We start from the raw sequence: 22,024 nt of genomic DNA, 5'->3' as shown, positions 1-22,024 counted from the left end.
TTTGCAGCAGCAAAGGGATCAAAACTGGAGGATTTTTCACTCTTTGCTGCTGCAGCCAGCAGGAGGGTTGAGGCTGCATGGGGACCAGCTGTGGTGGCCCGTGACTGCTTCCCATAATCTGCCACTGGCCCCCAGTTAATGAATAGACATGTCCCTTGGGGCAGCAGCCAGGACAAGCAGAGCTGCAATCACACAAGCTGTGCATGGGGCTGGGGTCACCAAGGTGAACTGTGCCATCAGCTTCTCATGGCTCCTGTCTTGGCAGGTTGCCTGCAGTAGGGTTCCGGTTGCCATGTGGCGCCCCTCCAAGCGTGGCAAGAAGCCTGGGCCAGCATAAGCCGTGCTGCTGGTGCCAGGCAGCTCTGGGCTGGAAGGAGGCAGGGTTCCGTAGGTCAGGCTGCTTGCCCCCAACTATTCTTGTTCTTTTGGAGGTCAGGAGCCCTCTGATGCTCTTGCTTTCCCATGGCATACTATGAAAAGCCAAACAAGAGTTTGCAGATGTTGGGCAGAACTACCTCTAGTGCCATTAGAAACGCTGAAACTCCTGGTTTCTTTTTTGTGCCCAGGAATTTTTGAACACCTAAGCTTTTCTCCTTTGCTCTGCCTTCCCAAGGCTGTAGTTCTCCTTCCCTTTTTTCCCTTTTTAGAGAAGGGGGAAAAATTGTCAAAATTATTTTTTTTTTTCTCTTTTGAGGAAGAAGGCAGCTGATAAATGATGAGTCAAGAGGTCCATGGCCTTTTCCTCTTTCAGATGCTTGACAGCTGTGTCACTCCAGGTAAATGATTGACTCTTCCTGCACCTTTGTTCCCCTTCTTCTGCCCTGGGTTGATCTTTTCTATCCCCATGCCAGGGTGTGCTCTCCTGCTATGCATTGCTCCTGGATGCCGTTTCCTGGCAAACGTTTTAATTCGTAGAAGTTCTCCTCCAGGCTGTGTCCTGCAGGAGAGGATCCACACCACCTCTAGGTTGGGAATCCGTAAAGCCACCTTGCCAGTTTATTTGTATTAAGTCAACTTAACCATGGCTCCAAAGCCTATCCCTTGCAAAGCCCAACCAATTTGGCAGATAGTGGAAAAATCAGCGATTTCATTCTTTTCCAGTTTGGTCATTCAATCATTTTTCTGGCATTCTCTGTTCTATTTTATTTCAAGTCAATTTAGTATGAATTAACAGCCCAGCTTAGAAAGCTTTAGCGGCTCCAGCAACTGTGTGCTGTAGGCTTTTGAACAGGCGCACTCCCAGCTGAACGGCTCTCCCCCGGGACCCCTCTGGAGGCAGGGATTTGATGGATGAACTCATACAATGAGACTTAGATGAAGAGTGCAGAGATGGATTGGGATTTGCAAACAGACTCCTCAGCACTTGCCTGTGCTTTGCCCTTCCCTGCAGCTGTCCTCTGAAACACACTTGTCCCAGTTATCAGAAGGTGGGAAAGTGATTGGATGCTTGGAATGGGAATTGGGACAGTAGCTTGTCCCTGGGGTAGCACTGCTAGCTGCCCTCTGTGCCGGGGGATAACTGCAGTGCTGGGGTGGAAGGATGGGGTGAGGTTGGGCAGCCTGTTACTACCTGCCATTCCGGATAACATGGACATCGCCGTGCTGTTTTGGAGAGGGGTGTGTGGGGGTGTATGAGTGATGCTGCTCATCCCACAGGCCAGAGGTGGCTGCTGCTGCACAGCAACCTGGGGCTCTTATCTTGCAATAAGTTATCCCAACATTTTATTTCCTAATTTAGGAGGTCTCTGCCCACAGCTCCTTCTCACGTTACAGCTCTGGGGTTGCTAAAGTCCAAGCAGCACAAGCCACGTGTTGAAACAACCCCTTGGCGCTGGCCTTGCCTCCCGTGCAATGATGCATGGAAGAGCTTTGCTCATTTGGGGAGTTCCTCCCAAGCACTGCTTCTCTCCTCCAGAGAGCCCCTGGGTACGAGGGGAAGCCTCAGCTCTTCCCTCCTCCCCAAAACTCCTACACACCTACCTGGGGGCTGTGTGGGAAGCAGGAGAGAGAGGATCAGCAAGAAACCTTCTGGGCTATTTAAGGTGCTGGGGGAGTTGTGCTGGGGAGGAGGTGGACAGCCCCACTCCTCTGGGGCACTGCTGGGGGCTGCAAACCCACCTGGGCAAGCATGCCTGGCCAGTCTCTGCCCCAGCTGCCTTCCCGGGCAGGCAGGATGGCACGGTGTAGTGTATGGTGGTGGCCACCAAGTGCTGCCTGGAAGAGAGGCTGGAACCCATCGGCTTTGAGCAGAGCAAGGACGTTGCAGGGCCCTGGCGCTACACGGCGAGTGGCTTCGGCTGCCTGATTTCAGAGCTGGCTGGGGAAACCTGGGGGCTGGGAGGCTGCGCCTGGCTGCTCCTGGTGTGCCTGCACCTGCTTGGCTCTGCTCCCATGGCTGTGTGTGGGAAGGCTTGGCTGGCTCAATACATGTCCCTTCCCTGAGCTTTGGGGACAGTCTGGCTGTCCTGTGGCTTGTTGAGCCAAGTCTCCTCTGAATGCCAACCCCCAGCTAACCCCTTGGGGCTGCACCGAGGACATGCCCCTGCTCCCCTCAAAACCCAGGGGGACAGGGATGGCTCTGAAATGCAGGTCTTCAGGTCATGCAAGGGTCAACCTGCGGGGTCACCAGCAATCACTCCACCTTGGGGAGCACTCCCTGCTGCTCAGGATAGCTCTCAGCATGCTTTTACATAGTGGCCAAGCACCACAGAGCCAAAAAGGAGCCCGAATGAATAATTAAGAATGCTGGACCCAGAGTCATCTTGTATTATGTGCCTGCTGGCAGGCTGGGACCAAAAGGATGATTTGGGGTGCAACTGCAGTTGCAGGAGCGGCTCAGGGTGCTATTGGGGTGGGAGTTGAGCTCAAATGAGTTAAACCCTGGGGCACAGAGGAAGGGCAGAAAGCCTGTTCTGGGTGACCTAAAATGTTTGATTCATCTTAAAACATGGGCCATGTGTTTTCTGTCTCTTCTGGGGAGGGCTCCAGGGAATGCCAGACTTTCTGGAGGAGTATTTTTTTTATATTTATGATGGAGAATTTCAGAGCAGAATATCACTGTCAAAGGGGAAAATAAAAAAAAAACTAACAACAACAAAAAAAACCCCAAAACCAAAACAACACTTAGGTGTTTATGGTTTTATTTTGGGGGTTTTGTGTTGGTTTTTTTTTTTTTCATTGCAAGCTGGTAATCATTTGGCCACCCCAAGTATGAATTCTACAGTGCTGAAACCTCACTGCAATTTTCCTAGCTCTGTCCTGGCATCAAAGCCATCAGGAAAGGGAAATGCACTACCTGTGTTTTGTGCTGTTAAGTGCCAGGTGTCAAGGCAGACATAGCAGGTGCTCCCTTGATGGGGACAGGGCAGTGCATGGGGCTGGCCATTTTGGGCAGGAGTAGCCCAGGCACCTTGGAGGTTTTGGCATATCTCCCGTGTCTTGTCCTTCTAAATGTCAGCAGGATGATGGCTGGCTGGCATGGGCATTGCTAGTGGTGGACACAAGCCTCTGGCTGTGTCCCCAGCCACACTTGCCCCATGGTTGCATAAAGCACAGGCAGGTGAGCCCCCGTGCCAAAGGAAATGTGCCTGGCTGGGCTTCTGCCTTTGCCTGTGCCGTTGCCAAGACCATGAGCACAACAGAGCAACGTCCAGCAGCACCCGCGGGATTGTGGAAGCTTTACGGGCAGACCGGGAGGAAGCACTGGGAGGTCCCCGCAGTACTTGTCTCCTGTAATGTTTTGTGTGTTGCTGTGTCACACCTGACCTTCTGATGCTTTCTGTACCTGCAGTGGGGAGGCTCTGGCATGGTGTGTCACAGCACTTCCTTGTCCTGAGGTTTCCACTTTCCCTGGCAGATGTGCATGTCACTGGCTCCTAAATGCTTTGGGCAATGCAGAATCTCCTCCCAGCCTTTTAGGACACTTCTGTGCTCATGGGGGGTTTACTTGGGTATTGTACTTGATGGTTTTGACAGGGTGTGATGGTATCTGGAGGAGATGGGCTTCAGGACAGGTGGGGGTCATGTCCTCTCTAAGGGGACACATTCCCACTCCTCTCCCTCCAGGACCAGGCAGAGGAAGGCAGAGCCAGCATCTACTGCGTAGTCTTCACCAGCTCCTGCAAAGCGACAATGCATTACTCTGATTTCCCCATCCCCAATGATCACCCCTGGTACATGCGCTACACCAGAGTAGCAGCGCATCTGCAACTACACGGAGCACTTCGACCTCCTCCACAAAGTACAGTTCAAGGTAAAAAGCCTGGAGTGGAGAGGGGCAGAGAGTAGCCAGGGGACCTGGGCAGGAGGGACATCGCCTTGGTGTCAGGGTCTCCCTGCCACAGGGAAAATCCTGGGAGAAAATATTACGGGAAGGAAAAAAAATAGTTTCCTGGTTCTGTTAAAGCAGGCCACATCAGCTCCTCTCTCTGTCACTCCCCAGCACGAAATCACAGGGGCAAACATCCCCAGCTCCCAGCACCTCTGAATCCCACTGACTCACTAAACCTCTTGATCTGCTCTGCAGCCACCCAGTCATCTCTTTCTGTTTCCTTGAAGACCCTGGCCACCAAGGTTAAGAAACACCCTGACTTTTCTGTGATGGAGCGGTGGGAGCTGGTGACCCAGGGAGGTGGGAAGGAAGAGCTGGCAGGTTCTGATGCTGTTATGGTTTGCTCTGGGCATCATGTCTACCCAAACCTCCCCCTCACCACCTTCCCAGGTAAGCTGTATGTGTGTAATTCATCTGCTGGGATACAGCCAAGCAAATACCTTCCATCACAGTTTGTCCCCACAAAGAAAAAAATAAAATAAAAAGAGCACCTTTTCAGCATTAAAAAAGAGTGTTTTCCTTGAAAGCAATATGTTGGGGGATAGAATCCATCCAAGAAACCAAAACCTGTTTCTTGAAGAAAAAAAAAAAAAAAAAAAAAAGACTCTGTATCCAAACTGTATCAAAGCAGGGGAGTTTTTACTAAAGGTAATGCTAATCTCTCCTGGGGGAAAAAATAATTCATGGCATTTTCTTTAACAGAAGATTTTTCATAAATGGATTTTGTAAAACACTTTTTTGGCATTTTCCCATGATTTCTGATACAAGTGTCACGTGTGTTACCTGATAGCCTTTGCCTCCTTACGTACAGGCATATTATTGGGAAAAACTTTCCCTCTGGCAAGAGATATTTGGTGCTGGGGGTTTGTTGGGAGGACACAAGCCTGAGGCACTGGATGGTCAGGAATGCTCCCCTTAGGTCCTTTGCCATGTTCTCTTTTTAAAAACAAAAGCTGCTTCCCTGTTGTTTGCAAGGTTGTAAAGCCATACCGATGGATGGAGTGTGGTTGTCCAGGTGCCTCAGGGTGATGTTGGGGTTGCAGTAGTACCCTTTTGGGGTACAGAAATACCGTGCAAAGGTATCCTGTGCTTGCACACTCTTTCTGCTTAAATACTGAATGAAGATAGAGACAGATCTCATCCAACTATGGGTTTGCAGCATCCCAGGAGACACCTGCTACTGTGAGAAATGCCCAGACAGATGCTCCATCAGCATCTGTGGGAAGGAGAGATCTCAAGGCCAGCACAGCCTCTCCTTTTCATTCCTGGAGTGAATTATGACCTTTTCTGTTCTCCTTGGGAATACAAAAGTTTAAAGACTGCTGCTTCCATAGCTGGGAGTTCAAGAGGCTGGAGAAGTTCAGAGGGAAGAAGGTGCTGGTGATAGGCTTGGGCAACTCTGGCTGTGACATTGCCATGGAGCTCAGCACCCAGCACCGTTGTGTCACAGGTATAGAGCCACTGGGTAAAGGGGGTCCCCCCATCTGCTCGAGCACAGGCCACCGCCTCCATACAACAGCCCTGGGGGCTCACAGCCATCGCAGGAGCAGCGCACCCCTACCTGGCTGTCCCCTCAGGTCTACCTGAGCTCCTCAAGTGGGTCCTAGGTGATGAGCCACCTCTGAGACAATGGCTACCCCTGAGACATGCTGGTCATCACTTGTTTCCAGACGTGGTTGGGGAACAAGCTCTCCAGGGTGCTCAGTGACTGGTTGCATGTGAGAGGCACTGAACAGGTATGCATGGGTCATCCATCCCCAGACCCCCAGGGGTGCTGGTTCCGGACAGGACTGAACTGTGCCCATCCTGGGCTGCCAGCAGAAGGCACCCCTGTGCCAGCCCCACCACCTTTGCCTTCGCAGAACTTCCCACAAGAAGCCGGTACTCAAGGACCACCTTCCGAGCTGCATTGCCTGCAGCATGGTGGTGATGCAGCTGAACGTCAAGGTGTTCAGAGAAACATGGGGTGCTTTTCACTGGGGCAGCGGGTCATTTTTCAGCCCATGGCAGATATCAATGAAGTCCCTGTGGTGGGGCTGAAAAGCCCCTCGTGTATCACTGAACATCTTCAAGGACAGGGGAACCGGTGTTGCCACATCCTCAACACCCAAGCTTGACCCAAGCCTGGTTCTTGACCCCAAAGGGTTGAGAGGCACCCAGCAGCTCAGCTGATCCCTGCAAAACCCATCTGCTGCAGGAGTGTGCTGGTTTTGACTGGAATAGAATTAAATTTTTTTCCACAGTAGCTACTACGGGCTGTGCCTTGGCTCTGTGCTGAGAACAGTGTCGGTGACACAGGGACAATAACCTTCATTACCCCGAGCAGCGCTCACGCAGCGCCAAGGCATCTTCTGCCCCTCACCCACCCACCAGTGAGCGGGTTGGGGGGCACAAGGAGCTGGGGGGACACACAGCCGGGAAGCTGACCCCCACTGCCAAAGGGATGGCCCATGCCGTATGGCGTCATGCTCAGCATATAAAGCTGGGGGAAGGAGGAGGAAGGGGGATGCTCGGAGCGATGCTGTCTGCCTGCCCATGTCCCTGTCCCACGTGCTGGAGCCCTGCTCCCCTGGGGGTGGCTGAGCCCCTGCCTGCCATGGGCAGCGGTGAGTGAACTCCTGGGTTTGCTTTGCTTGTGCACCAGCTTTAGACTTACCTGCTAAACTGTCCTTGTCTCAACTCATGAGTTTTCTCACTGTTTTCCTTCCGATCCTCTCCCCATCCCACCAGGGGGGAGTAAGCAAGTGGCTGTGTGGGGCTGAGCTACTGGCAGGGGTTAAGCCATGACAAATGTCAGCATTAAATCTTTGTCAGAGCATCTTAGGAGGGATAATGTCTTGCTACATTTAGGAAAAAAAAAAAAAAGAAAAAAGACATAATGGACATTTATGTGAAAGCAAATTAGATGATTTTTGAGCATGCTGGAATCTGGGTAATGGAGTATTTTTTAATATGTCATCTTTTAGGCTGATTACCTTTGTTCCACCTTCTACTTGGTATTTTAATATATAACCTAGAACACTACTTGCACTATATTTCTACCCTGTGTTTCAAAATATTGGCTTGAACAGCTTTTTGGAAGAAGAGCTTTTGGAAGCCAAAGCACCAGGTTATGTGAAAGAAAGGGCAGCGGGGAGGAGAGGCAGCCAGTGACGCTGGGAGCTGTGGGATGCACTGGGGAGGTGTTAGGGTGCCAACAAGGCAAGAAAAGATGATGTCAGGGAATGAATGAAGAGGGTTTATGGGGTGCTGGCAGGTCAGCCCTCCTTCCCCTGGTGCGAACAATAGATGGATGTGGGTCAGGCTGCCACAAAGGTGCTCTGGGGCTGGCTTACACCCGCAAAGCAGTTGAATGACCTCATCGTTATCAGACATGAGGTCTGCTGAGAGCACGCTGGCTGCACTGTTCTTCCCCAGTGTTACGGGGTGTTACTGCTGGCCATTGGATCGTGGGGAAGCTGTACCCCACTGCTGGTTCTGCAGCTGTTCTTATGTGTATAAATCCACCAAACCCCACAGCATCTCTCTCCAAATGAGGGCACCGTGGGGTAGTCCTTTGCAGAGCAAAGTTGTGTCCCACCTTTCCTTTTACACCAGCTTCCGCCCTGCTCTGCTATTCAAATAATTATTTTACATGTGCAGAAGCAGTAACCACCCCATGATACTTTAACCCATTACCAGCTTGCTCCAAAAACCCAGGATTTTAGCCAGCATTTCATGACATTGCTACTGCTGGACGCCTTGGGGATGCCAACACTGAGGCCAGCTGCTGGGTGAAGATCAAGTGAACCTGCACCATGGCCTGCAGGCCAAATGCCACAATTGTTATTATTGATTTGCTGGAGCAAGTATTCCACTCAGCAAGGACCAGTTTGCCAGCCCATTCTGCCTCCCACGGCCCAGAGCTTGCTGAAATGGTGGGAGGCAGAAGCATTGGTGTCAGGGAGTGCCTGCTCCATGCACTGTGCTGCCGGGGTTGGGCTCTCTGTACCTATGTGGGTCAGTAAATGCTTGTTTTCCAGAACTCCTCCAAATTCAAGGGACACAAGCCAGGAGGGCCTGAGCTGGCTCATGACTCACAGCTGGCTCCATTATTTTAAGGTAAGTGAGGATGGGAAGCACAACTGAGCACTCGGCTCTGCCTGTTCCGCAGTGGCATCGCACAGGGTGTGGGGACTCCCAACAGATGCATTTGCTATGGTTTGCTTTCAGACTGTGGTCATCAGGATAAAGAAAAGGAAAAATTCCAGGGCTCCTCAACCACCCACCAGTGGGTTGTTGTCACCGAAACTAATGGGAAGGAGGACCTGGCCATTTTTGGTGCTGTGATGGTTGGTGTCAGTCACCATATACATCCATCTGTCCTGCTGGAGTCTGTATGAGCTGTTTATGGAGTGCTGCTACAGGCACATATCTATGAGCAGGGTTAACAAGCTGCATGTGTACCAGATGGGGAAGTTATGTGCAGAATAATACCAGCTGAGCAGCTGCAAGGTGGGAAGCCAGGGAGGCAGCTGGCCTGTCCACAGCCCAGCAGCGATGCTGGTGCCTGGGACCCAGCCTACACCTCACTGGAGGGGCTGATCCCAAATCCTTTAGCCTGTCTTTGGCTGGAAGCCCATGGAGGTTCTCTATGTGGTCAAGGTCAGTTAGAGCTGCTTTTGAATGGGAAGATGGGTCAGATGTTCCTGAGGTCCCTTCCCATCCCGTCTCCAGGATTCAACAAGGAGAACATCTCCAGGTTAAACAGGCAGGTCCTGTGGGTCACACCAGCCCCCGGCAGCTGCGGGCTGGGGCAGGGGGCTGGGAAGGGCCGGGGGGGCTGGCAGCCGGCTGGGCATGGGCCAGCGGTGTGCCCGGGTGGCCAAGGAGGCCGACAGCACCCTGGCTTGTGTCAGAAACAGCGTGGCCAGCAGGGCTGGGGCAGTGACTGTCCCCTGTGCTGGGCACTGCTGGGGCCGCCCCTGGAGCCCTGGGTTCAGCTTTGGGCCCCTCACTGCCGGAGGGACACGGAGGGGCTCCGAGGGGCTGGAGCGTGTCCAGGGACGGGCAGGGGGAGGGGATGTGTGGGGGATGGGGCACCAGGCTGGGGGGGGGTGGGGTGGCTGGGGGTGTTCAGCCTGGAGAGGAGGGGGCTTGGGGGGTGTGATCACTCCCTACAGCTGCCTGACAGGGGCTGTAGGCAGTGGTGGTCGGTCTCTTCTCCCAGGGAACAAGTAACAGGACAAGAAGAAATAGCCTCAGGTTGTGCCAGGGGAGGTTTAGATTGGGTATTAGGAAAAATTTCTTCTCTGAAAGGGCGGTCAAGCACTGGGACAGGCTGCCCAGGGACGTGGTGGAATCACCATCCCTGGAAGTGTTTAAGAATGCGGTGCTCAGGAACATGGGTTAGTGATGGACTTGGCAGTCCTGGGTTAACAGTTGGACCTGGCGGTCTTACAGGTCTTTTCCAACATAAATGTTTCTATGATTCCTAGGGTCTGGTGAAGCTACTGGAGGTGAGGAAGATCTACTAGCTGACAGGAGCTAGCACAGCTCCACAGTCCCTGTGCTGGCTCCTCAGCAAGGTACTTCTGAGTGGTCTGAGTAGCGCCTTGCTTAGTGCTGGGGTGTTTGGCCTCTTAAAACCCCCTAACTTCTGGGAACAAATACACCAAAGTGTTTCTAGATGGGAGGCTGGGGTGGTGGAGGGGCATGTCTCTGCCTGAACTAGGAGTGCTGCTGTGTCCCTTTGCTGGGGGATGGGAACGTTGGCCACAGGCACACATCTCCTGGAAAGGCTCTTGGGGAGGCAGCAGGGACTGAAAACACTTAAACTGCCCAGCCTGGGAGCTCCGTCAGTATTTACAGAAAAAGGAGTCAGCTGCACTGGCTAAATTTTTGAAAACAGAGACTGATGGACGACTTCAGCTAGTGGTGGTGGTAGGAAAGCACCTTCTGGTCAGGCTGTGCAGGTCTTAACCATGTGCTCTCCAGACAGCTCTTCCTTGTAATCTTTTGCTTACAAGTTACCTTAACTGTAACGCCAGTTTTCTCTGACAGTCTCTTCAGTAGTTATATTTTATTACCTGTGAAATGACAAACACAGCCCCCTTAACACTCAGAAGAGCTGAGGAAGGTCTAAAGCCCTTCCTAGTGCTGCACATTGTTTGGGTGCATCTCCCATGGCACGTGGGGAGCGTATGAGTTTATGAACTTTGAGTCCTGGTACAAAGACATGGGGAGCAAGGGATCAACATCAGGGTTGTTCTGGAGCAGTTGTCTGGGGAAGCTCGTAAACATACATTTTAAAACCTCCAAACCCAAGAAGCTACAAACTGCAGTTTGCCAGGCTTTATTAACACAATAGGTTTAACAATGACAGCAGCTTCCTCTCGACAAATTCAACAGTTTACACACTTGGAAAACATGGTGATTTATTTAATCAGGTTAAACTTTAGAGTAAAACACTTTTGCCCTCCACACAGAGACCTCCTCGCCTAGCAAGCGAATCCTTTCCCATAGCAGCTGCTACAGCCCACATCTGCTCTGGCACATCCTTTGGGTCTCCTTAACAGGGATGTCTCTTGAGAGGTTTCGGGAAGAGCTCAAGATATTGAACCTAGCTCTGATTGAAAAGAAACGTAAGTGTCCTGCCAGTGTTTGTCACTGGCAGAGTCCTCTGTGTGCTGGGAATTGTAAATAGGAAAACAGTCCCTGCTGCTTAGGGTAGAGGTTTTGTAGTCTTATTTTTAAGTAGGAAATTGCTTTTTGGCCTTGGGGCCAAAGCATAAGCAATTTTTCTGGGGCCAAAACCCAGGCTTTAAGAAATGGGGGGGTGGGAATAAATTTTTCCATCATCAGCTGCTTGTAGCCTCTGTTCACCTTACGGACTGCTGCATCCCACAGCCTTGTGGGAAGCAGTGGGAGGCAACAGCCACCTTTGAGGCAGCCTCACCTCCATGTGCAGCAAAGAAATGGTGATTAAAGCCTGCTGGTCAGTAAGGGGAGGGAGTGATAGTATTGAGGAGAAAATTAAGTGTTTCACTGATGAGCCCAGACCTCACATTCCGTCAGCTCCTGAACACATGTGGCAGCAGTGGCTGCTTGATGGTGAGCACCCTGCTTTGCTTGGAGGCTGACTTAATAAGAAATCCACTTTTGTTTCTTTTTCTTGTCCTCGTTCACCATGACACAGGCCAAACACTGCTGACACAAGCCTAGACAACAAAGTGGGCTCTGCTGAGGCTTGTTGACACATAGATTTGCCCCTCCTTGGCTTGAAGTGTTATTTTAAAGAGGTGGTAAAACCGGTGCTGCAGTGTTGCAGCAAAGGTGCCTTTCCCATCAGATTAAGACTAAATGCATGTATTAAGTTTCTCCTTCCCTCTACTTCAAGGACAAAAAGCCCATTGCAGAGCCCAGGCTTGTGCCACGGTCCAGGGAGTTTTGTTCCTCTAAGTGAGAAGGGGCTCACCAGCAGGCAGGCGCATGAGAATTCCATCCCTGGTTCTTGTCCGGAGCCACTGCTGGTTATTTACAGCTCCTGGCTCTCCCCATGGTCCTCCATGACTGATACACCCCCAGCACCTAACAGGGCTTGTGCCCCAGCATGTGAGGATGTGGACAAACCCGGCTGTTAGGTGTCCCAGGCTGGGTAGAGGGAAGGTGGTAAAACAGTTCCACAAATTACATGTCCTCATTTGGCCTTGCTCCATCCCTCGGTGAAAGCCCATTTTCCCCAGCAGTTTGTGTGTGCGATGGTGATGGCAGGGTCTCCCTTCTGTCCCCAGTGGGGTAGCAGCAGATCACACTCGCTCAGAAATAGGGGCAGGGACCTCCTCTGCCATGTCCACTTATGTCTTTGCTATGAAGAAATCCAGGGGGACTGGCCCAAGGGTATCAAGGGATGCTCTGCTTGAATACCAGGCCATGAAGGCTTTTTCCAGCCCTGAGAACATATGAAAACCCACTGATGCGTTGTCTGTTCTCTTCTCTGCTCCGCACAGACTGTTCCTGGGGAGAAGCTGGAGAGATGGGTCCCAGGTGTCCCACGATGCCAACCCCTGCCGAGCCAGCAGCAGAGGTGAGTAAAGCAACAAGAATTTCCCTGTATGTTTCCAGGGGCTTTTCAGTGCCCTGGGCATGCACATGTGTAATTACATTAATTACCTCCCTGCTATCACGTTATCCATCTCCACTGATACTTTGTTGTGTGTACCTGGTCCAGATCATAGCAGGGGTGTCTGTGGAGGGAAAAAACACAGGCCTGAGCAGATCACAGGAAAGTGAGTTTTAATCCCAGGGCACTGAAGCTTTGGAGATGTTTCTACCCCAGTCATGTGGTACCACTCATCGCACCTCATCCTGCACCTCTGGACCAGATTCCCCATCAGGGATGGCCAGAGCCACTGCTGTTGTAAGGAGCTGCAGCAAAGGCATCTGGCTCTGTTTCTATGCCAGTGGCTCATCTGTGACAAAACACAACTTGTTCTTTTAGAAAGCTCCGCTGAAATGCCCTCCCAAAAGCACAAACACCTCTCCTGGGGAGGTGCCATAGCGTCCCTCTGACCGCGTCACCCAGATTCCTGCTGGGAAATTCAGAAAAGCAGGAGCATACAAAGAACAAAATAATTGCCTTTGTGGATTCCCTACTCCTTCTTGCTGAGTGCTGGCAAGCATCTTTGCAGGTGTGAGGTTTTGTGCACCCAGGGAAGAGTCTAGTGGGAGGGAAAACTGGGATACATAGTCTGTATAAATCTCAACAGTATCAAAGATGTGCAAGGCTTGTTGTCCATTTGCCTCAGTAACCGTGTCCCATTGGCCTGGGAGAACAAAATCTGAACGTTTCTTCATGCTGCTGGCAGTGGTCCGAAACCTGAATTCAAATTAATAAGTTTGATTTCACAGGCTCCAGCCCCCACAAGCACATTGCTCACAGCCACTGCTAGCCAAACTGGGCATGAGCTCCAAACCTGACGTGCTCCCGGTGCCAAACCCAGGAGCCAGGCACTGGGCAGAAACATCAGGAGATCCTGGGGCAGGGAAGCCCGAGAAGGCTGATGTCTCTCTGTGGGAGCTGCAGATGGGTGGCAGCCCAGGCTGCCGTGCTCCCAGCACAGGGGCGGTGAGTCCTGTCCCTCCACAAACCAAACATGTTTTGTTCAAGTGCCTGGGTCCACCACAAAACTCAGCAGACTTTTCCTATGGCTAATTACCTTCCCTGTTAGGAATGCACATCTTATTTCTACTTCTAGTTTCAGCTGCCAGCTATGGGAGCTCAGCTCTGCAGTTGCCTCTGCAAATCCGAACGCAGGCACTGGGCAGGTGTCTCTGTTGTATGGAGCTGCTTTATTCACCACCCTCTGTTCTGCAGACCTTGGATGGGGTTTTTTCCCCCTCACTTGCAGCCTCCTGGGTTATTCAACCTGCTTAAAGAGCTGATACCAAATCCGGACCCATCACTCTGGGAGCGCCTTTGTCAGTGGCATGGTGATACTTCAGTGGGGCCAGAGGCTTTCACCACATCCCCTGCGCTCACACTGCAGGGCCCCTGTGAACTATCTGCTGTCACTGCATGGCACAAACATTACTTTTTTTTTTTTCTAAACACTGTTTTTCCTAAAGACCCAGCCCTCTATCCATGGCCTCTTTGTCCAGCTGCACTCATTTGCAGAGTTTTCATACTTTCTCACCAGTCACACCTCAACATATTGAGTAGCTGGGGGCAAAGCCCCATCCAAAGCCACCTTTGTTCCCTGCATTTCCATGGTCATTTAGCCCTGTGAGATACCTGGATGGGTGCTATGTCCTGCATTGATACTTCAATCAACATTCCCACTTTCTTTGTGCTTCGGACCTTGGTTTGCAGCCATTTCATGCTCTCCCAGTCTGCATGCAGAGCCTCCTGCCCACCACCAGCAGCTGTACATGTGGCCAATGAGCAGCAACTGCAAAACCAGCTTGCTTTTCTTTTTGCTTTTTGCTTTTTTTTTTTTTTTTTCCTGGAAAGTGCCCTGGTTGCAAAGCCCTGGTTGCCATAACCCTGCTGTCCATCAGCTGCTTTGGCTATCTTCTGGAAGGCAGCCATGTGGCAAGTGAGACCATCCCACAGCTGGAGCCACCCCCCCACCACACAAGTCGTCCTTGCACCACTGTGGGTCAAGGAGCGGGAGAGGCCAGCCACTCCTCCCACTGCAAACCCTGGTTGTGCAACTGCCGGACTGGGGTTGCCCGCCCTCCCCTGCCTCTGCCAAAGCACCACGGCTTGCCTATAAATTGGGAGCACAAGGGGCTCTCCCAGCAGCAGCGGCGAGACAGCGCGGGTGACCGAGGCTGGGAGGTAAGTGTCCCTGGGGGGCTGCGAAGCCTTTCCATCCCTCCCTGCCTCACACGAGCACCCCACGGCTTGAGACATCTAAGGTTAGCTGCTACAAATACTTGCAAGGACAGCACAGAAAGAGTGGCAGAAGCAGGTATGGGGTAGCAGAGACAGTATTTCCAGGATGTTACTTCTAGCTTCTCTGCAAAGGGGTAGGGAATTAAATCGCATACATAGCTGGGAGATATTTCTGATATAAGCTAACTCCCACCATGCAAACACACACAACCCCCAAAAACAGGTAATGATGAGCAGCTTATGCTAGCACTTTCTTCATTTACAAAGGGAAAAGTCCAGTTTTCATTCCAGCATTGGAGAGCAGAGTATTTGTTAGGTGCTGCCTCCCTACTGAAAGCTGATACTGATCACAGGGAATTTGGTGTTTTCTAGAAAATACAGTGTCCAACCCCACGTTTTCTACTGAAGACTTCTATTTCCTGATGAATACACTAATGTCTGTGCCCGGTGGAAGCTGAAAGCGCTTCTTGGGGCAGCGGAGCTGGTGCCACCCTGCCGTAGTGCAGTCCTAGTGTGCCAGGTTGACCACTCGGCTGAGCAGGGTGCTCCCCACCAGTGCTGGGGTTAAACCAGGGGTCGCAGCAGCACCCCTAGGGCACAGGTGTGGTGGTCCCCACTCTGGCCATGCCCAGCCCGAGCCGTGGCACCTGGCCATCATCCCTTGGTTTTCGTTGCCCAGCACTATCAAGAAGGGTTCGGGTCCATCATCCCCACTGCAGCCCTGAGAGCCTCGCAGGGCTGGATGTCAACCCAGGGGCTGTGGCCTTTCCAGTCTCGGGGTAGAGCCCTTCCCAGCCCTGCAGCAGCCCTTCTGTCCAGCCCAGCCCTTCCCAGGGGGCAGCTTTGGGAGGCAGAGGCAGAAGCAACCCTAAAGCCAAGGTGCCCTACACCCCCAGCCCCTCCTTCAGCCTCAGGAGCCAGACCAAGGTGGGCAGCATCTACCCTGGGGACAGGGATGCAGAGACTGAATAGTCCTGGTCTGCACTTTGGTTTTTTCTGAGAAAGGCAGGGACAGATCTCCAAAGATAAAATACAAATATCTGCAAGACTGATAAAGAAGAGCAGTTTAAACATAGTTTGTAAATACAAATTGGCAGTGAATTGTGGCTTAACTACATACTTTCAAAGAGAGTTTCCACGGCAACTACAGGGTTTTGAAAGCAGCCTGGTGAGTGCTCTGTAAAAGTGGATTGATTTACTAAAAAAAAATCTAAAAATAGAGAAAATTTAAAGTTGTTTAATCTAACTTGTAAATGAGTGCAGAATGCTGGTAAAGGGAACAAAGGTTTGGGGCTGGCATATAGAGAAACCCCCTAAGGAGGGTTTGCTGGCAGCTGCTCCCCGAGAGGGTGGTGACTGCCCGTGTGGTCTCTCCCAGGTTAAGCCCCGTTCACAGCCTGGGATCCCGGCGGAGACGGCAGGGATGAGAGTGGCAGTGGTGGGCGCGGGTGTCAGCGGGCTGACAGCCACCAAGTGCTGCCTGGATGAGGGGCTGGAGCCCACCTGCTTCGAGCAGAGCCAGGACATCGGGGGGGTCTGGCGCTACACGGTGAGTTGGCCATGCCTGCCCATCCCACGGGAGCTGCAGCCTGGCAGGCTGGGGAGTGGGTTGAGCTGGGCTCCAGTGGGTGGGGAGGGGGTGCCGGCGCTCGCTGGGTGCTGACTGCTCCTGGCTGCGCTCCGCAAGACCAGGGGAAAGGAAGCAAGGGGACAGTCCCCACCCCAGGGTGCACGGCTGATGCGCCCTGGGGTGCTATGCCAGGAGTACATTGAGGCCGGTCGGCCAAGCCTCTACCCGTCAGTCATCAGCAACACTTCGAAGGAGATGTCAGCATTCTCTGACTTCCCCTACCCTGAGGACTTCTCCGTGTTCCTGCCCAATGCCCAACTCCTGGACTACCTCCGGCGCTATGCTGAGCACTTCAGCCTCCGGGGACACATCAAATTTGGGGTGAGTGATGGGTACCCCGGCACTACCCCACTCCCCACACATGCTGGGCGCCAGTAGTGACTCCAATTTGCTTCCATGTTTCAGACCACTGTTGTCAGCATTCGGAAACGCCCTGACTTTGCCACCACGGGCCAGTGGGATGTGGTCACGGAGGCGGGTGGGAAGCAGACATCACATGTCTTCGATGCCATTATGGTTTGCATCGGCAATTGCTCCGAGCCATCGCTCCCTCTGCACTGTTTTCCTGGTATGGTATGCAGCTGCCTGCGGTCACCTGCTTCCAGGGGCTGGGGGGAGAAGGGATAGTGGTTCCTCAGGGAAAATGTTTCCTTCCTTTTCTTGCTTCTGCTTTTCAAATATGCTGGCATGAACAGCAATACATCCTGATGCTTCAGCAGCTTTGCCTTTGCAGGCACTGGCCACTTCAGAGCAAACTTCCAAGATAGGATGGTTTAGCCTGGGAGAAACTGTGCAGTACGGGAGATGGGACAAGGTCCTCTCAGTGAAGCTCCGTCATCTTTGACAGGGCTGTATTCATCACTGCTGGAATGAATCTTCCGAGCTGTCAGCATAGAGAGGGTTGCCTTGTCATCAGCATTATCAGGTGTTTCTGAAGCTGCTTGTAGGACAGGAGAAGAGGTTTACTGGCTTTTCCGAACCTTTGCATCCCCAGCTTGTAAAGGCTGAATCCCAAGACCGCACCAGCATAGCCCTTGTGCGTAACTGTCTTCCAAGTCCCACCCAGCACGTGTCCCTGCTCACTGCTGTGCAGGGATGCATGAGACCCCACTTTGGAGAGGAAGCACCAACCTTGTGTGTGTGGGATGTAGGGCTGCACCACCCCGAGTCCCCGGTGGCAAGCGATCACACTTCCTTGCTCTTGTCATCTGGATTGCTTTTACACCAGTTCTCCCGACAAAACCTACAAAACTCTCGAGTAATGAAAAGCTTTGTTTCTTTCTCCCCAAGGCATCGAGAAGTTTCAAGGCCAGTACTTTCACAGCCGGCAGTACAAGCATCCCGAGGTGTTCCAGGGGAAGCGGGTCCTCGTGGTTGGCATGGGTAATTCGGGAGCGGACATCGCAGTGGAGGCCAGCCGCGTAGCTGCAAAGGTACCACTGCCCCCAGGGGTGCGGGGAGGGTGATGCTGTGAGCAATAGCTCAGCTGGCCATCACTGCAGGGAGAGCCAGCCGGCTTCACCCTGCATAGTGTCCAAACAGTATTTCTGAACCTGTATTTCTTGTTCAAAAACCTACCCTGAAAGAAAGCTGGTTGTTCTCTCCCGTTTCACCTCCACCATCAGCTGCTGGCAGGTCTTAAAGATGCTGTTACTGCTTTTTCATTGCATAGCGGTCTGTGCTGTGCCCCTCTGGGGTTACTTTATAAAGGCATAGAAGAGGATTCATCACCCAAATTGTTGATTCTCTCCCAGGTGACCCTTTGCACCAGCCAAGGTGCCTGGGTGATCAGCCGCGTGTTTGACTATGGCTACCCGTGGGACATGGTCTTCAACACTCGCCTTATGAGCCTGATCAGAAACCACCTCCCCCATCCCCTTTCATGGGGGTTGATTAACCACAGGGCGAACCAGTGGTTCAAGCATGAGAACTATGGCCTTCAACCAGAGAAAAGGTACTTCTTGGTGGCTCCATCCTATGTGGTGTCACAGGGCTTGTGCTGTGGGCAGCGGGGAGATCTCCAGCAACCAGCATCAACCAATGCAGCTGCCAACGCCTAGGCTGGGGTGATCTCCAGCAGAGAGTTTGTAGCCCAGTAGGAGAAAAGAAGCTGTAGCCCCTTTAAGTGGTGCAAGATGGAGCATGCTGGAAAGCCCAGGAAGGACTGGAGGAGTTTTCCTCATGAGGGTCCCTAGGAAAAGAGGAGGAGGGAGGCTTAAAGCATGGATCAGCTCTGAAAAGAGATGGTTTAAGGAGTAATTGCATGAATGGTGGAAGGTGGATGAGTCTCTCGGGCTGTGAGACAGAATGACATTGGTGCAAGGATGAAACGTGTCGGTGTGTGAAGAGGGGGGAGGCAGGGATACTTGTTGGGAGCAAACAATGCCGGGAGGTCATGGGGCTGGAGGGCCCAGGAGGAGGAGGAGAGGGGGCACTGGCAGGGCTTGTTTGTGGTGTCCAACACCCAGAGCCCCTCAGCTTTCCACAGATGCCTGGTGCGTGACCCTGTGCTGAACGACGACCTTCCAAGCTACATCCTGACAGGAAGAATTACCATCAAGCCGAGTGTGAAGGAGTTCAAGGACAACTCCGTTGTTTTCCACAATTGCCCTGAGGAGGAGCCCATCGATATCGTTGTCTTCTGCACAGGCTACAATGTCTCCTTCCCATTCCTAGAAGAAACAGTTGTCAAGATGGAAAACAAGCACGCATCCCTCTACAAATACGTGTTCCCAACCCACCTGCAGAGGCCCACCCTGGCTGTCCTTGGGCTGATAAAGCCATTAGGAGCCATCATGCCTGTGTCAGAGATGCAAGCACGCTGGGTGACCCGTGTCTTCAAAGGTAGGAGAGCTAACATGAGCTCTCCTGTGTACCCAAACACAGTTCAGGCTGGACACGTTCTTGTCCCCTCTATACACTAAGAGGGATTTCTGTCCCTGGAGACCCCAGAGCTAAGAAGCTCCCTTAGAAGTGGATAAGGGAGCATTTCTAGGGCTCAGACTTCCCAAGTTATTTCACTCTAGCTGAGCTACAGCAACACAAGTGCGTGCTTGCTCCAAGCTACATCCAAGTTCATGACATCTACATCTTACTTTTTTTTTTTTTAATTTTGCCTAGTAAGCTGATGCATCTAAGTTAACACTTTGTACCCCGTTTGCTGCAAGCCAAGAGTGTGCGCTCCATTGCTTGCTGTGACTCAGCTGATGTGCAGTCCTGAACCTGACCATGGTCTGAACTAGGTTGCTCAAGACAGTATTTTCTCTCTAAATTATTTTAGAAGTCAGAGCACAGAGATGGATTTGTAAACCTGGATGCACAGATAAGAATTGTCATTAAGATACTGTGGTGGATCCATCCTGGCAGGATTCACTGCTCTTTAAGGCACAGGGAGGTTTTTCTACCATGACTACCAGAAGAGTCCCATTGCCCCTCAAGAGTAATTATTTGTAATTACTGGAGTGAGGAAAGAAACTTGCTGGAGGGGTGGTGTTGCTTTCTTTTTAATAGAAGTAATAATAATAACCTCTCACTGGGCTGGTGTGGAGGGCTGCATCAGGGCTCCTCCACAGAGCCAGGGGAAGCTGTGGGGTTTCTCCTTGGCATGACCCTCTCTGGGGCTTGCACGGCCCATCTCACCCCACATCATCTGCCTGTGCCCTGACAGCACAAATCTGTCAGAGCAGGAAAAAGTGCAGGTGAATTTGTACTGCTGTGGAGGGCTGGTCTCTGGCAGAACTGCCACTGCCAAGCTAAATCCAAGCAATGAGGCTTTCCTGCCCTCCTGGGGAAGGGCTTCCCATGTTTTGCATCACTGAATGAGTTCACAAGTCCTCCGAGGAGCTAAAGTCTGCAGGACGCTCTCCTCTCTCTTCTAGGCTTGTGTCAGCTGCCTCCTCAGTCTGTCATGGAGAAGGAAGTAAATGAGAACAAGAAAATCCAATTGCAATGGTAAGCTGCTCTCCAGAGCACCAAAGGTTTTTGGGTGGATTGAAAAGCCCCTGGACTTTGGAGCACAGCAACACGCAGGCTCGTGCTCTGCAGCTGCTCCCTGCATGTACAGCAAAGGCGAGGGGGCAGCACCCAGGTCCAGCCACCCCTTTATTCCCTTGTGCCAAGCCAACCTAACCTTCGATTTGACACTCATATTTTGCCTCTTGATGATGGGAAAAAATCAATTCAGGATAGCTGAGACTACATCTTGCCTGGGAGTTGGGAAAGTGTGCCAGGGTCCCCAGGATTGAGAGAGAAAATGACAAAGAAAATGATGGCAATAAATGCAAAGTGATTTGGGGGGGGAAGCAGCCAACCTGAGATGTATGTACAAATCATCTCAGATCTCAGCATGGAAATCCAGCTCACTGAGAATAGGTGTCTCAGCACACTGGCATGTGGTTCAGTGGGCAGGCAAAAGGTCAAATCAAAGGCTAAGAAATATTAGGCTATTAATTAGATAAACTCGGGAAACTGTGTGATATAGTAATCCGTGGTTCACCTAGATTGCTATAGTAGAAAAGGTATGGAAGAGTGAAATACAGACTTGCCCAGAACAGTTGTTGTACCATAAAAGGCTAAACACACATGGCTTTTTTCAGCCCACTGAAAAAAGGGCACAAAGCTGTCAGTTCTGCAGAGAAGGTGAACTGGAAGCAGTTCTCTAATTTACCATGTATTTTTGCAATACTCGGTGGAAATTAATGTGAGGGAAGGTAAAGGGTGCTGCCTTTCTCATGCTGCATGTGACTTCCCTGCAGAGAGAAAAGGAAAACTAGTTTTTTAAAAAAAACACAAACCACAAACCCTAAAAAAATGGTTTGACAAAGTCTTTTAGAAACGGTCCACCAAGGTGAAGGGGGGGGGGGGGCAGATGCAACCTGTGGGTGTTGAAGTGAAAGTCCAACTGATGCAACATGAGAAAGGTGTGCAGCAGAGCCAGCATCACTTTACACATGCTGTGTCACGGGCAGGATTCGGGCGCAGGCAGAGCCAGGCTCCTGCTGCACCTACACCCAGCCCTTTCCTAAGAGGAACCCAGTTGTGTCGGGACACAGCAATGACAGGGATGCAGAGGATCTGACCTCCAGTTCCTCTCAGCCCTGTTGACACCGATCCTTCTCCCACCTCTTTTTCTTCTCTGATTCATGAAGGTTTGGTCTGTCCTTTGATGAAGTCCTCAAAACAGATTGGCTGGCCTACCTGGACCAGCTCACCTCCTTCATTGGGGCCAAGCCCAGCGTGCTGCGGCTGCTCTGCAGAGACCCCCGGCTGGCCCTCGCCATTTTCTTTGGCCCCTGCACCCCCTACCAGTACCGGCTGGTGGGCCCCGGGCGCTGGGAGGGGGCGCGCCAGGCCATCCTCACCCAGTGGGACCGGACCCTGAAGCCCACAAGAACGCGAGTCTCTGCCAACTCCTCCAGCCTCTGTCCTTCCCTCCTGACTGTGGTGGGGTTCCTCCTGCTCCTGGCTACCCTGCTTTTTGGTTTCCAGTAGATTTTGGAGCCTGTTTGGTTGGTTTTTTTCCTTGTCCTTGCAGATGTTATCTCAGGTCAGACAGCTCCACAGGCTACCGTGGGACAAGAGGAAAGGGATTTCAGCAGAACACAATTAATTAAAATACGTTAACCAGTAGCAAAAACCTCTCTCTGCTCTAGCTCACCCCCAAGCACAGCTCTACAGACCTGATGAG

General features: G+C 51.9%; 1 protein-coding gene across 13 annotated transcripts; it reads left to right on the top strand.

Moving 5' to 3' along the window:
* The first annotated feature begins 1,807 nt into the window (after positions 1 to 1,807).
* LOC119155377 (dimethylaniline monooxygenase [N-oxide-forming] 1-like) lies at positions 1,808 to 21,969 on the top strand. Of its 13 annotated transcripts, none has more exons than XM_037403971.1 (12): positions 1,808 to 2,283; positions 4,066 to 4,252; positions 10,798 to 10,953; positions 12,319 to 12,395; positions 16,087 to 16,257; positions 16,471 to 16,659; positions 16,744 to 16,906; positions 17,629 to 17,771; positions 18,093 to 18,292; positions 18,827 to 19,182; positions 20,217 to 20,289; positions 21,486 to 21,969. In XM_037403971.1, the coding sequence occupies exons 1-12, from the start codon at positions 2,191 to 2,193 to the stop codon at positions 21,826 to 21,828; spliced, it is 2,151 nt and encodes a 716-aa protein (XP_037259868.1). In that variant the 5' UTR covers positions 1,808 to 2,190; the 3' UTR covers positions 21,829 to 21,969. The 13 variants fall into 13 exon arrangements, with proteins under 13 accessions (XP_037259868.1, XP_037259869.1, XP_037259870.1 ...); XM_037403973.1 differs by lacking the exons at positions 1,808 to 2,283; positions 10,798 to 10,953 and adding exons at positions 8,353 to 8,431; positions 13,220 to 13,436 and having other exon boundaries at positions 4,170 to 4,252; XM_037403980.1 differs by lacking the exons at positions 1,808 to 2,283; positions 4,066 to 4,252 and adding exons at positions 6,746 to 8,431; positions 9,808 to 9,897 and having other exon boundaries at positions 10,888 to 10,953.
* The last annotated feature ends 55 nt before the right edge of the window (positions 21,970 to 22,024 follow it).

This window comes from Falco rusticolus, chromosome 11 (genome assembly GCF_015220075.1).
Source record: "Falco rusticolus isolate bFalRus1 chromosome 11, bFalRus1.pri, whole genome shotgun sequence".
NCBI classification, from domain to species: Eukaryota; Metazoa; Chordata; class Aves; order Falconiformes; family Falconidae; genus Falco; species Falco rusticolus.
Note: the sequence above shows the minus strand (reverse complement) of the source record. Positions and strands in the feature narration are given on the sequence as shown.

Bases quoted from the DNA above. Each gene is read 5' to 3' on its own strand.
- LOC119155377 (XM_037403969.1), top strand. From the start codon at position 8,144: ATGCCACAATTGTTATTATTGATTTGCTGGAGCAAGTATTCCACTCAG. The intron at 16,907-17,628 runs GTATGGTATGCA...TTTCTCCCCAAG, and splicing joins CCCTCTGCACTGTTTTCCTG to GCATCGAGAAGTTTCAAGGC. The intron at 17,772-18,092 runs GTACCACTGCCC...ATTCTCTCCCAG, and splicing joins CCAGCCGCGTAGCTGCAAAG to GTGACCCTTTGCACCAGCCA.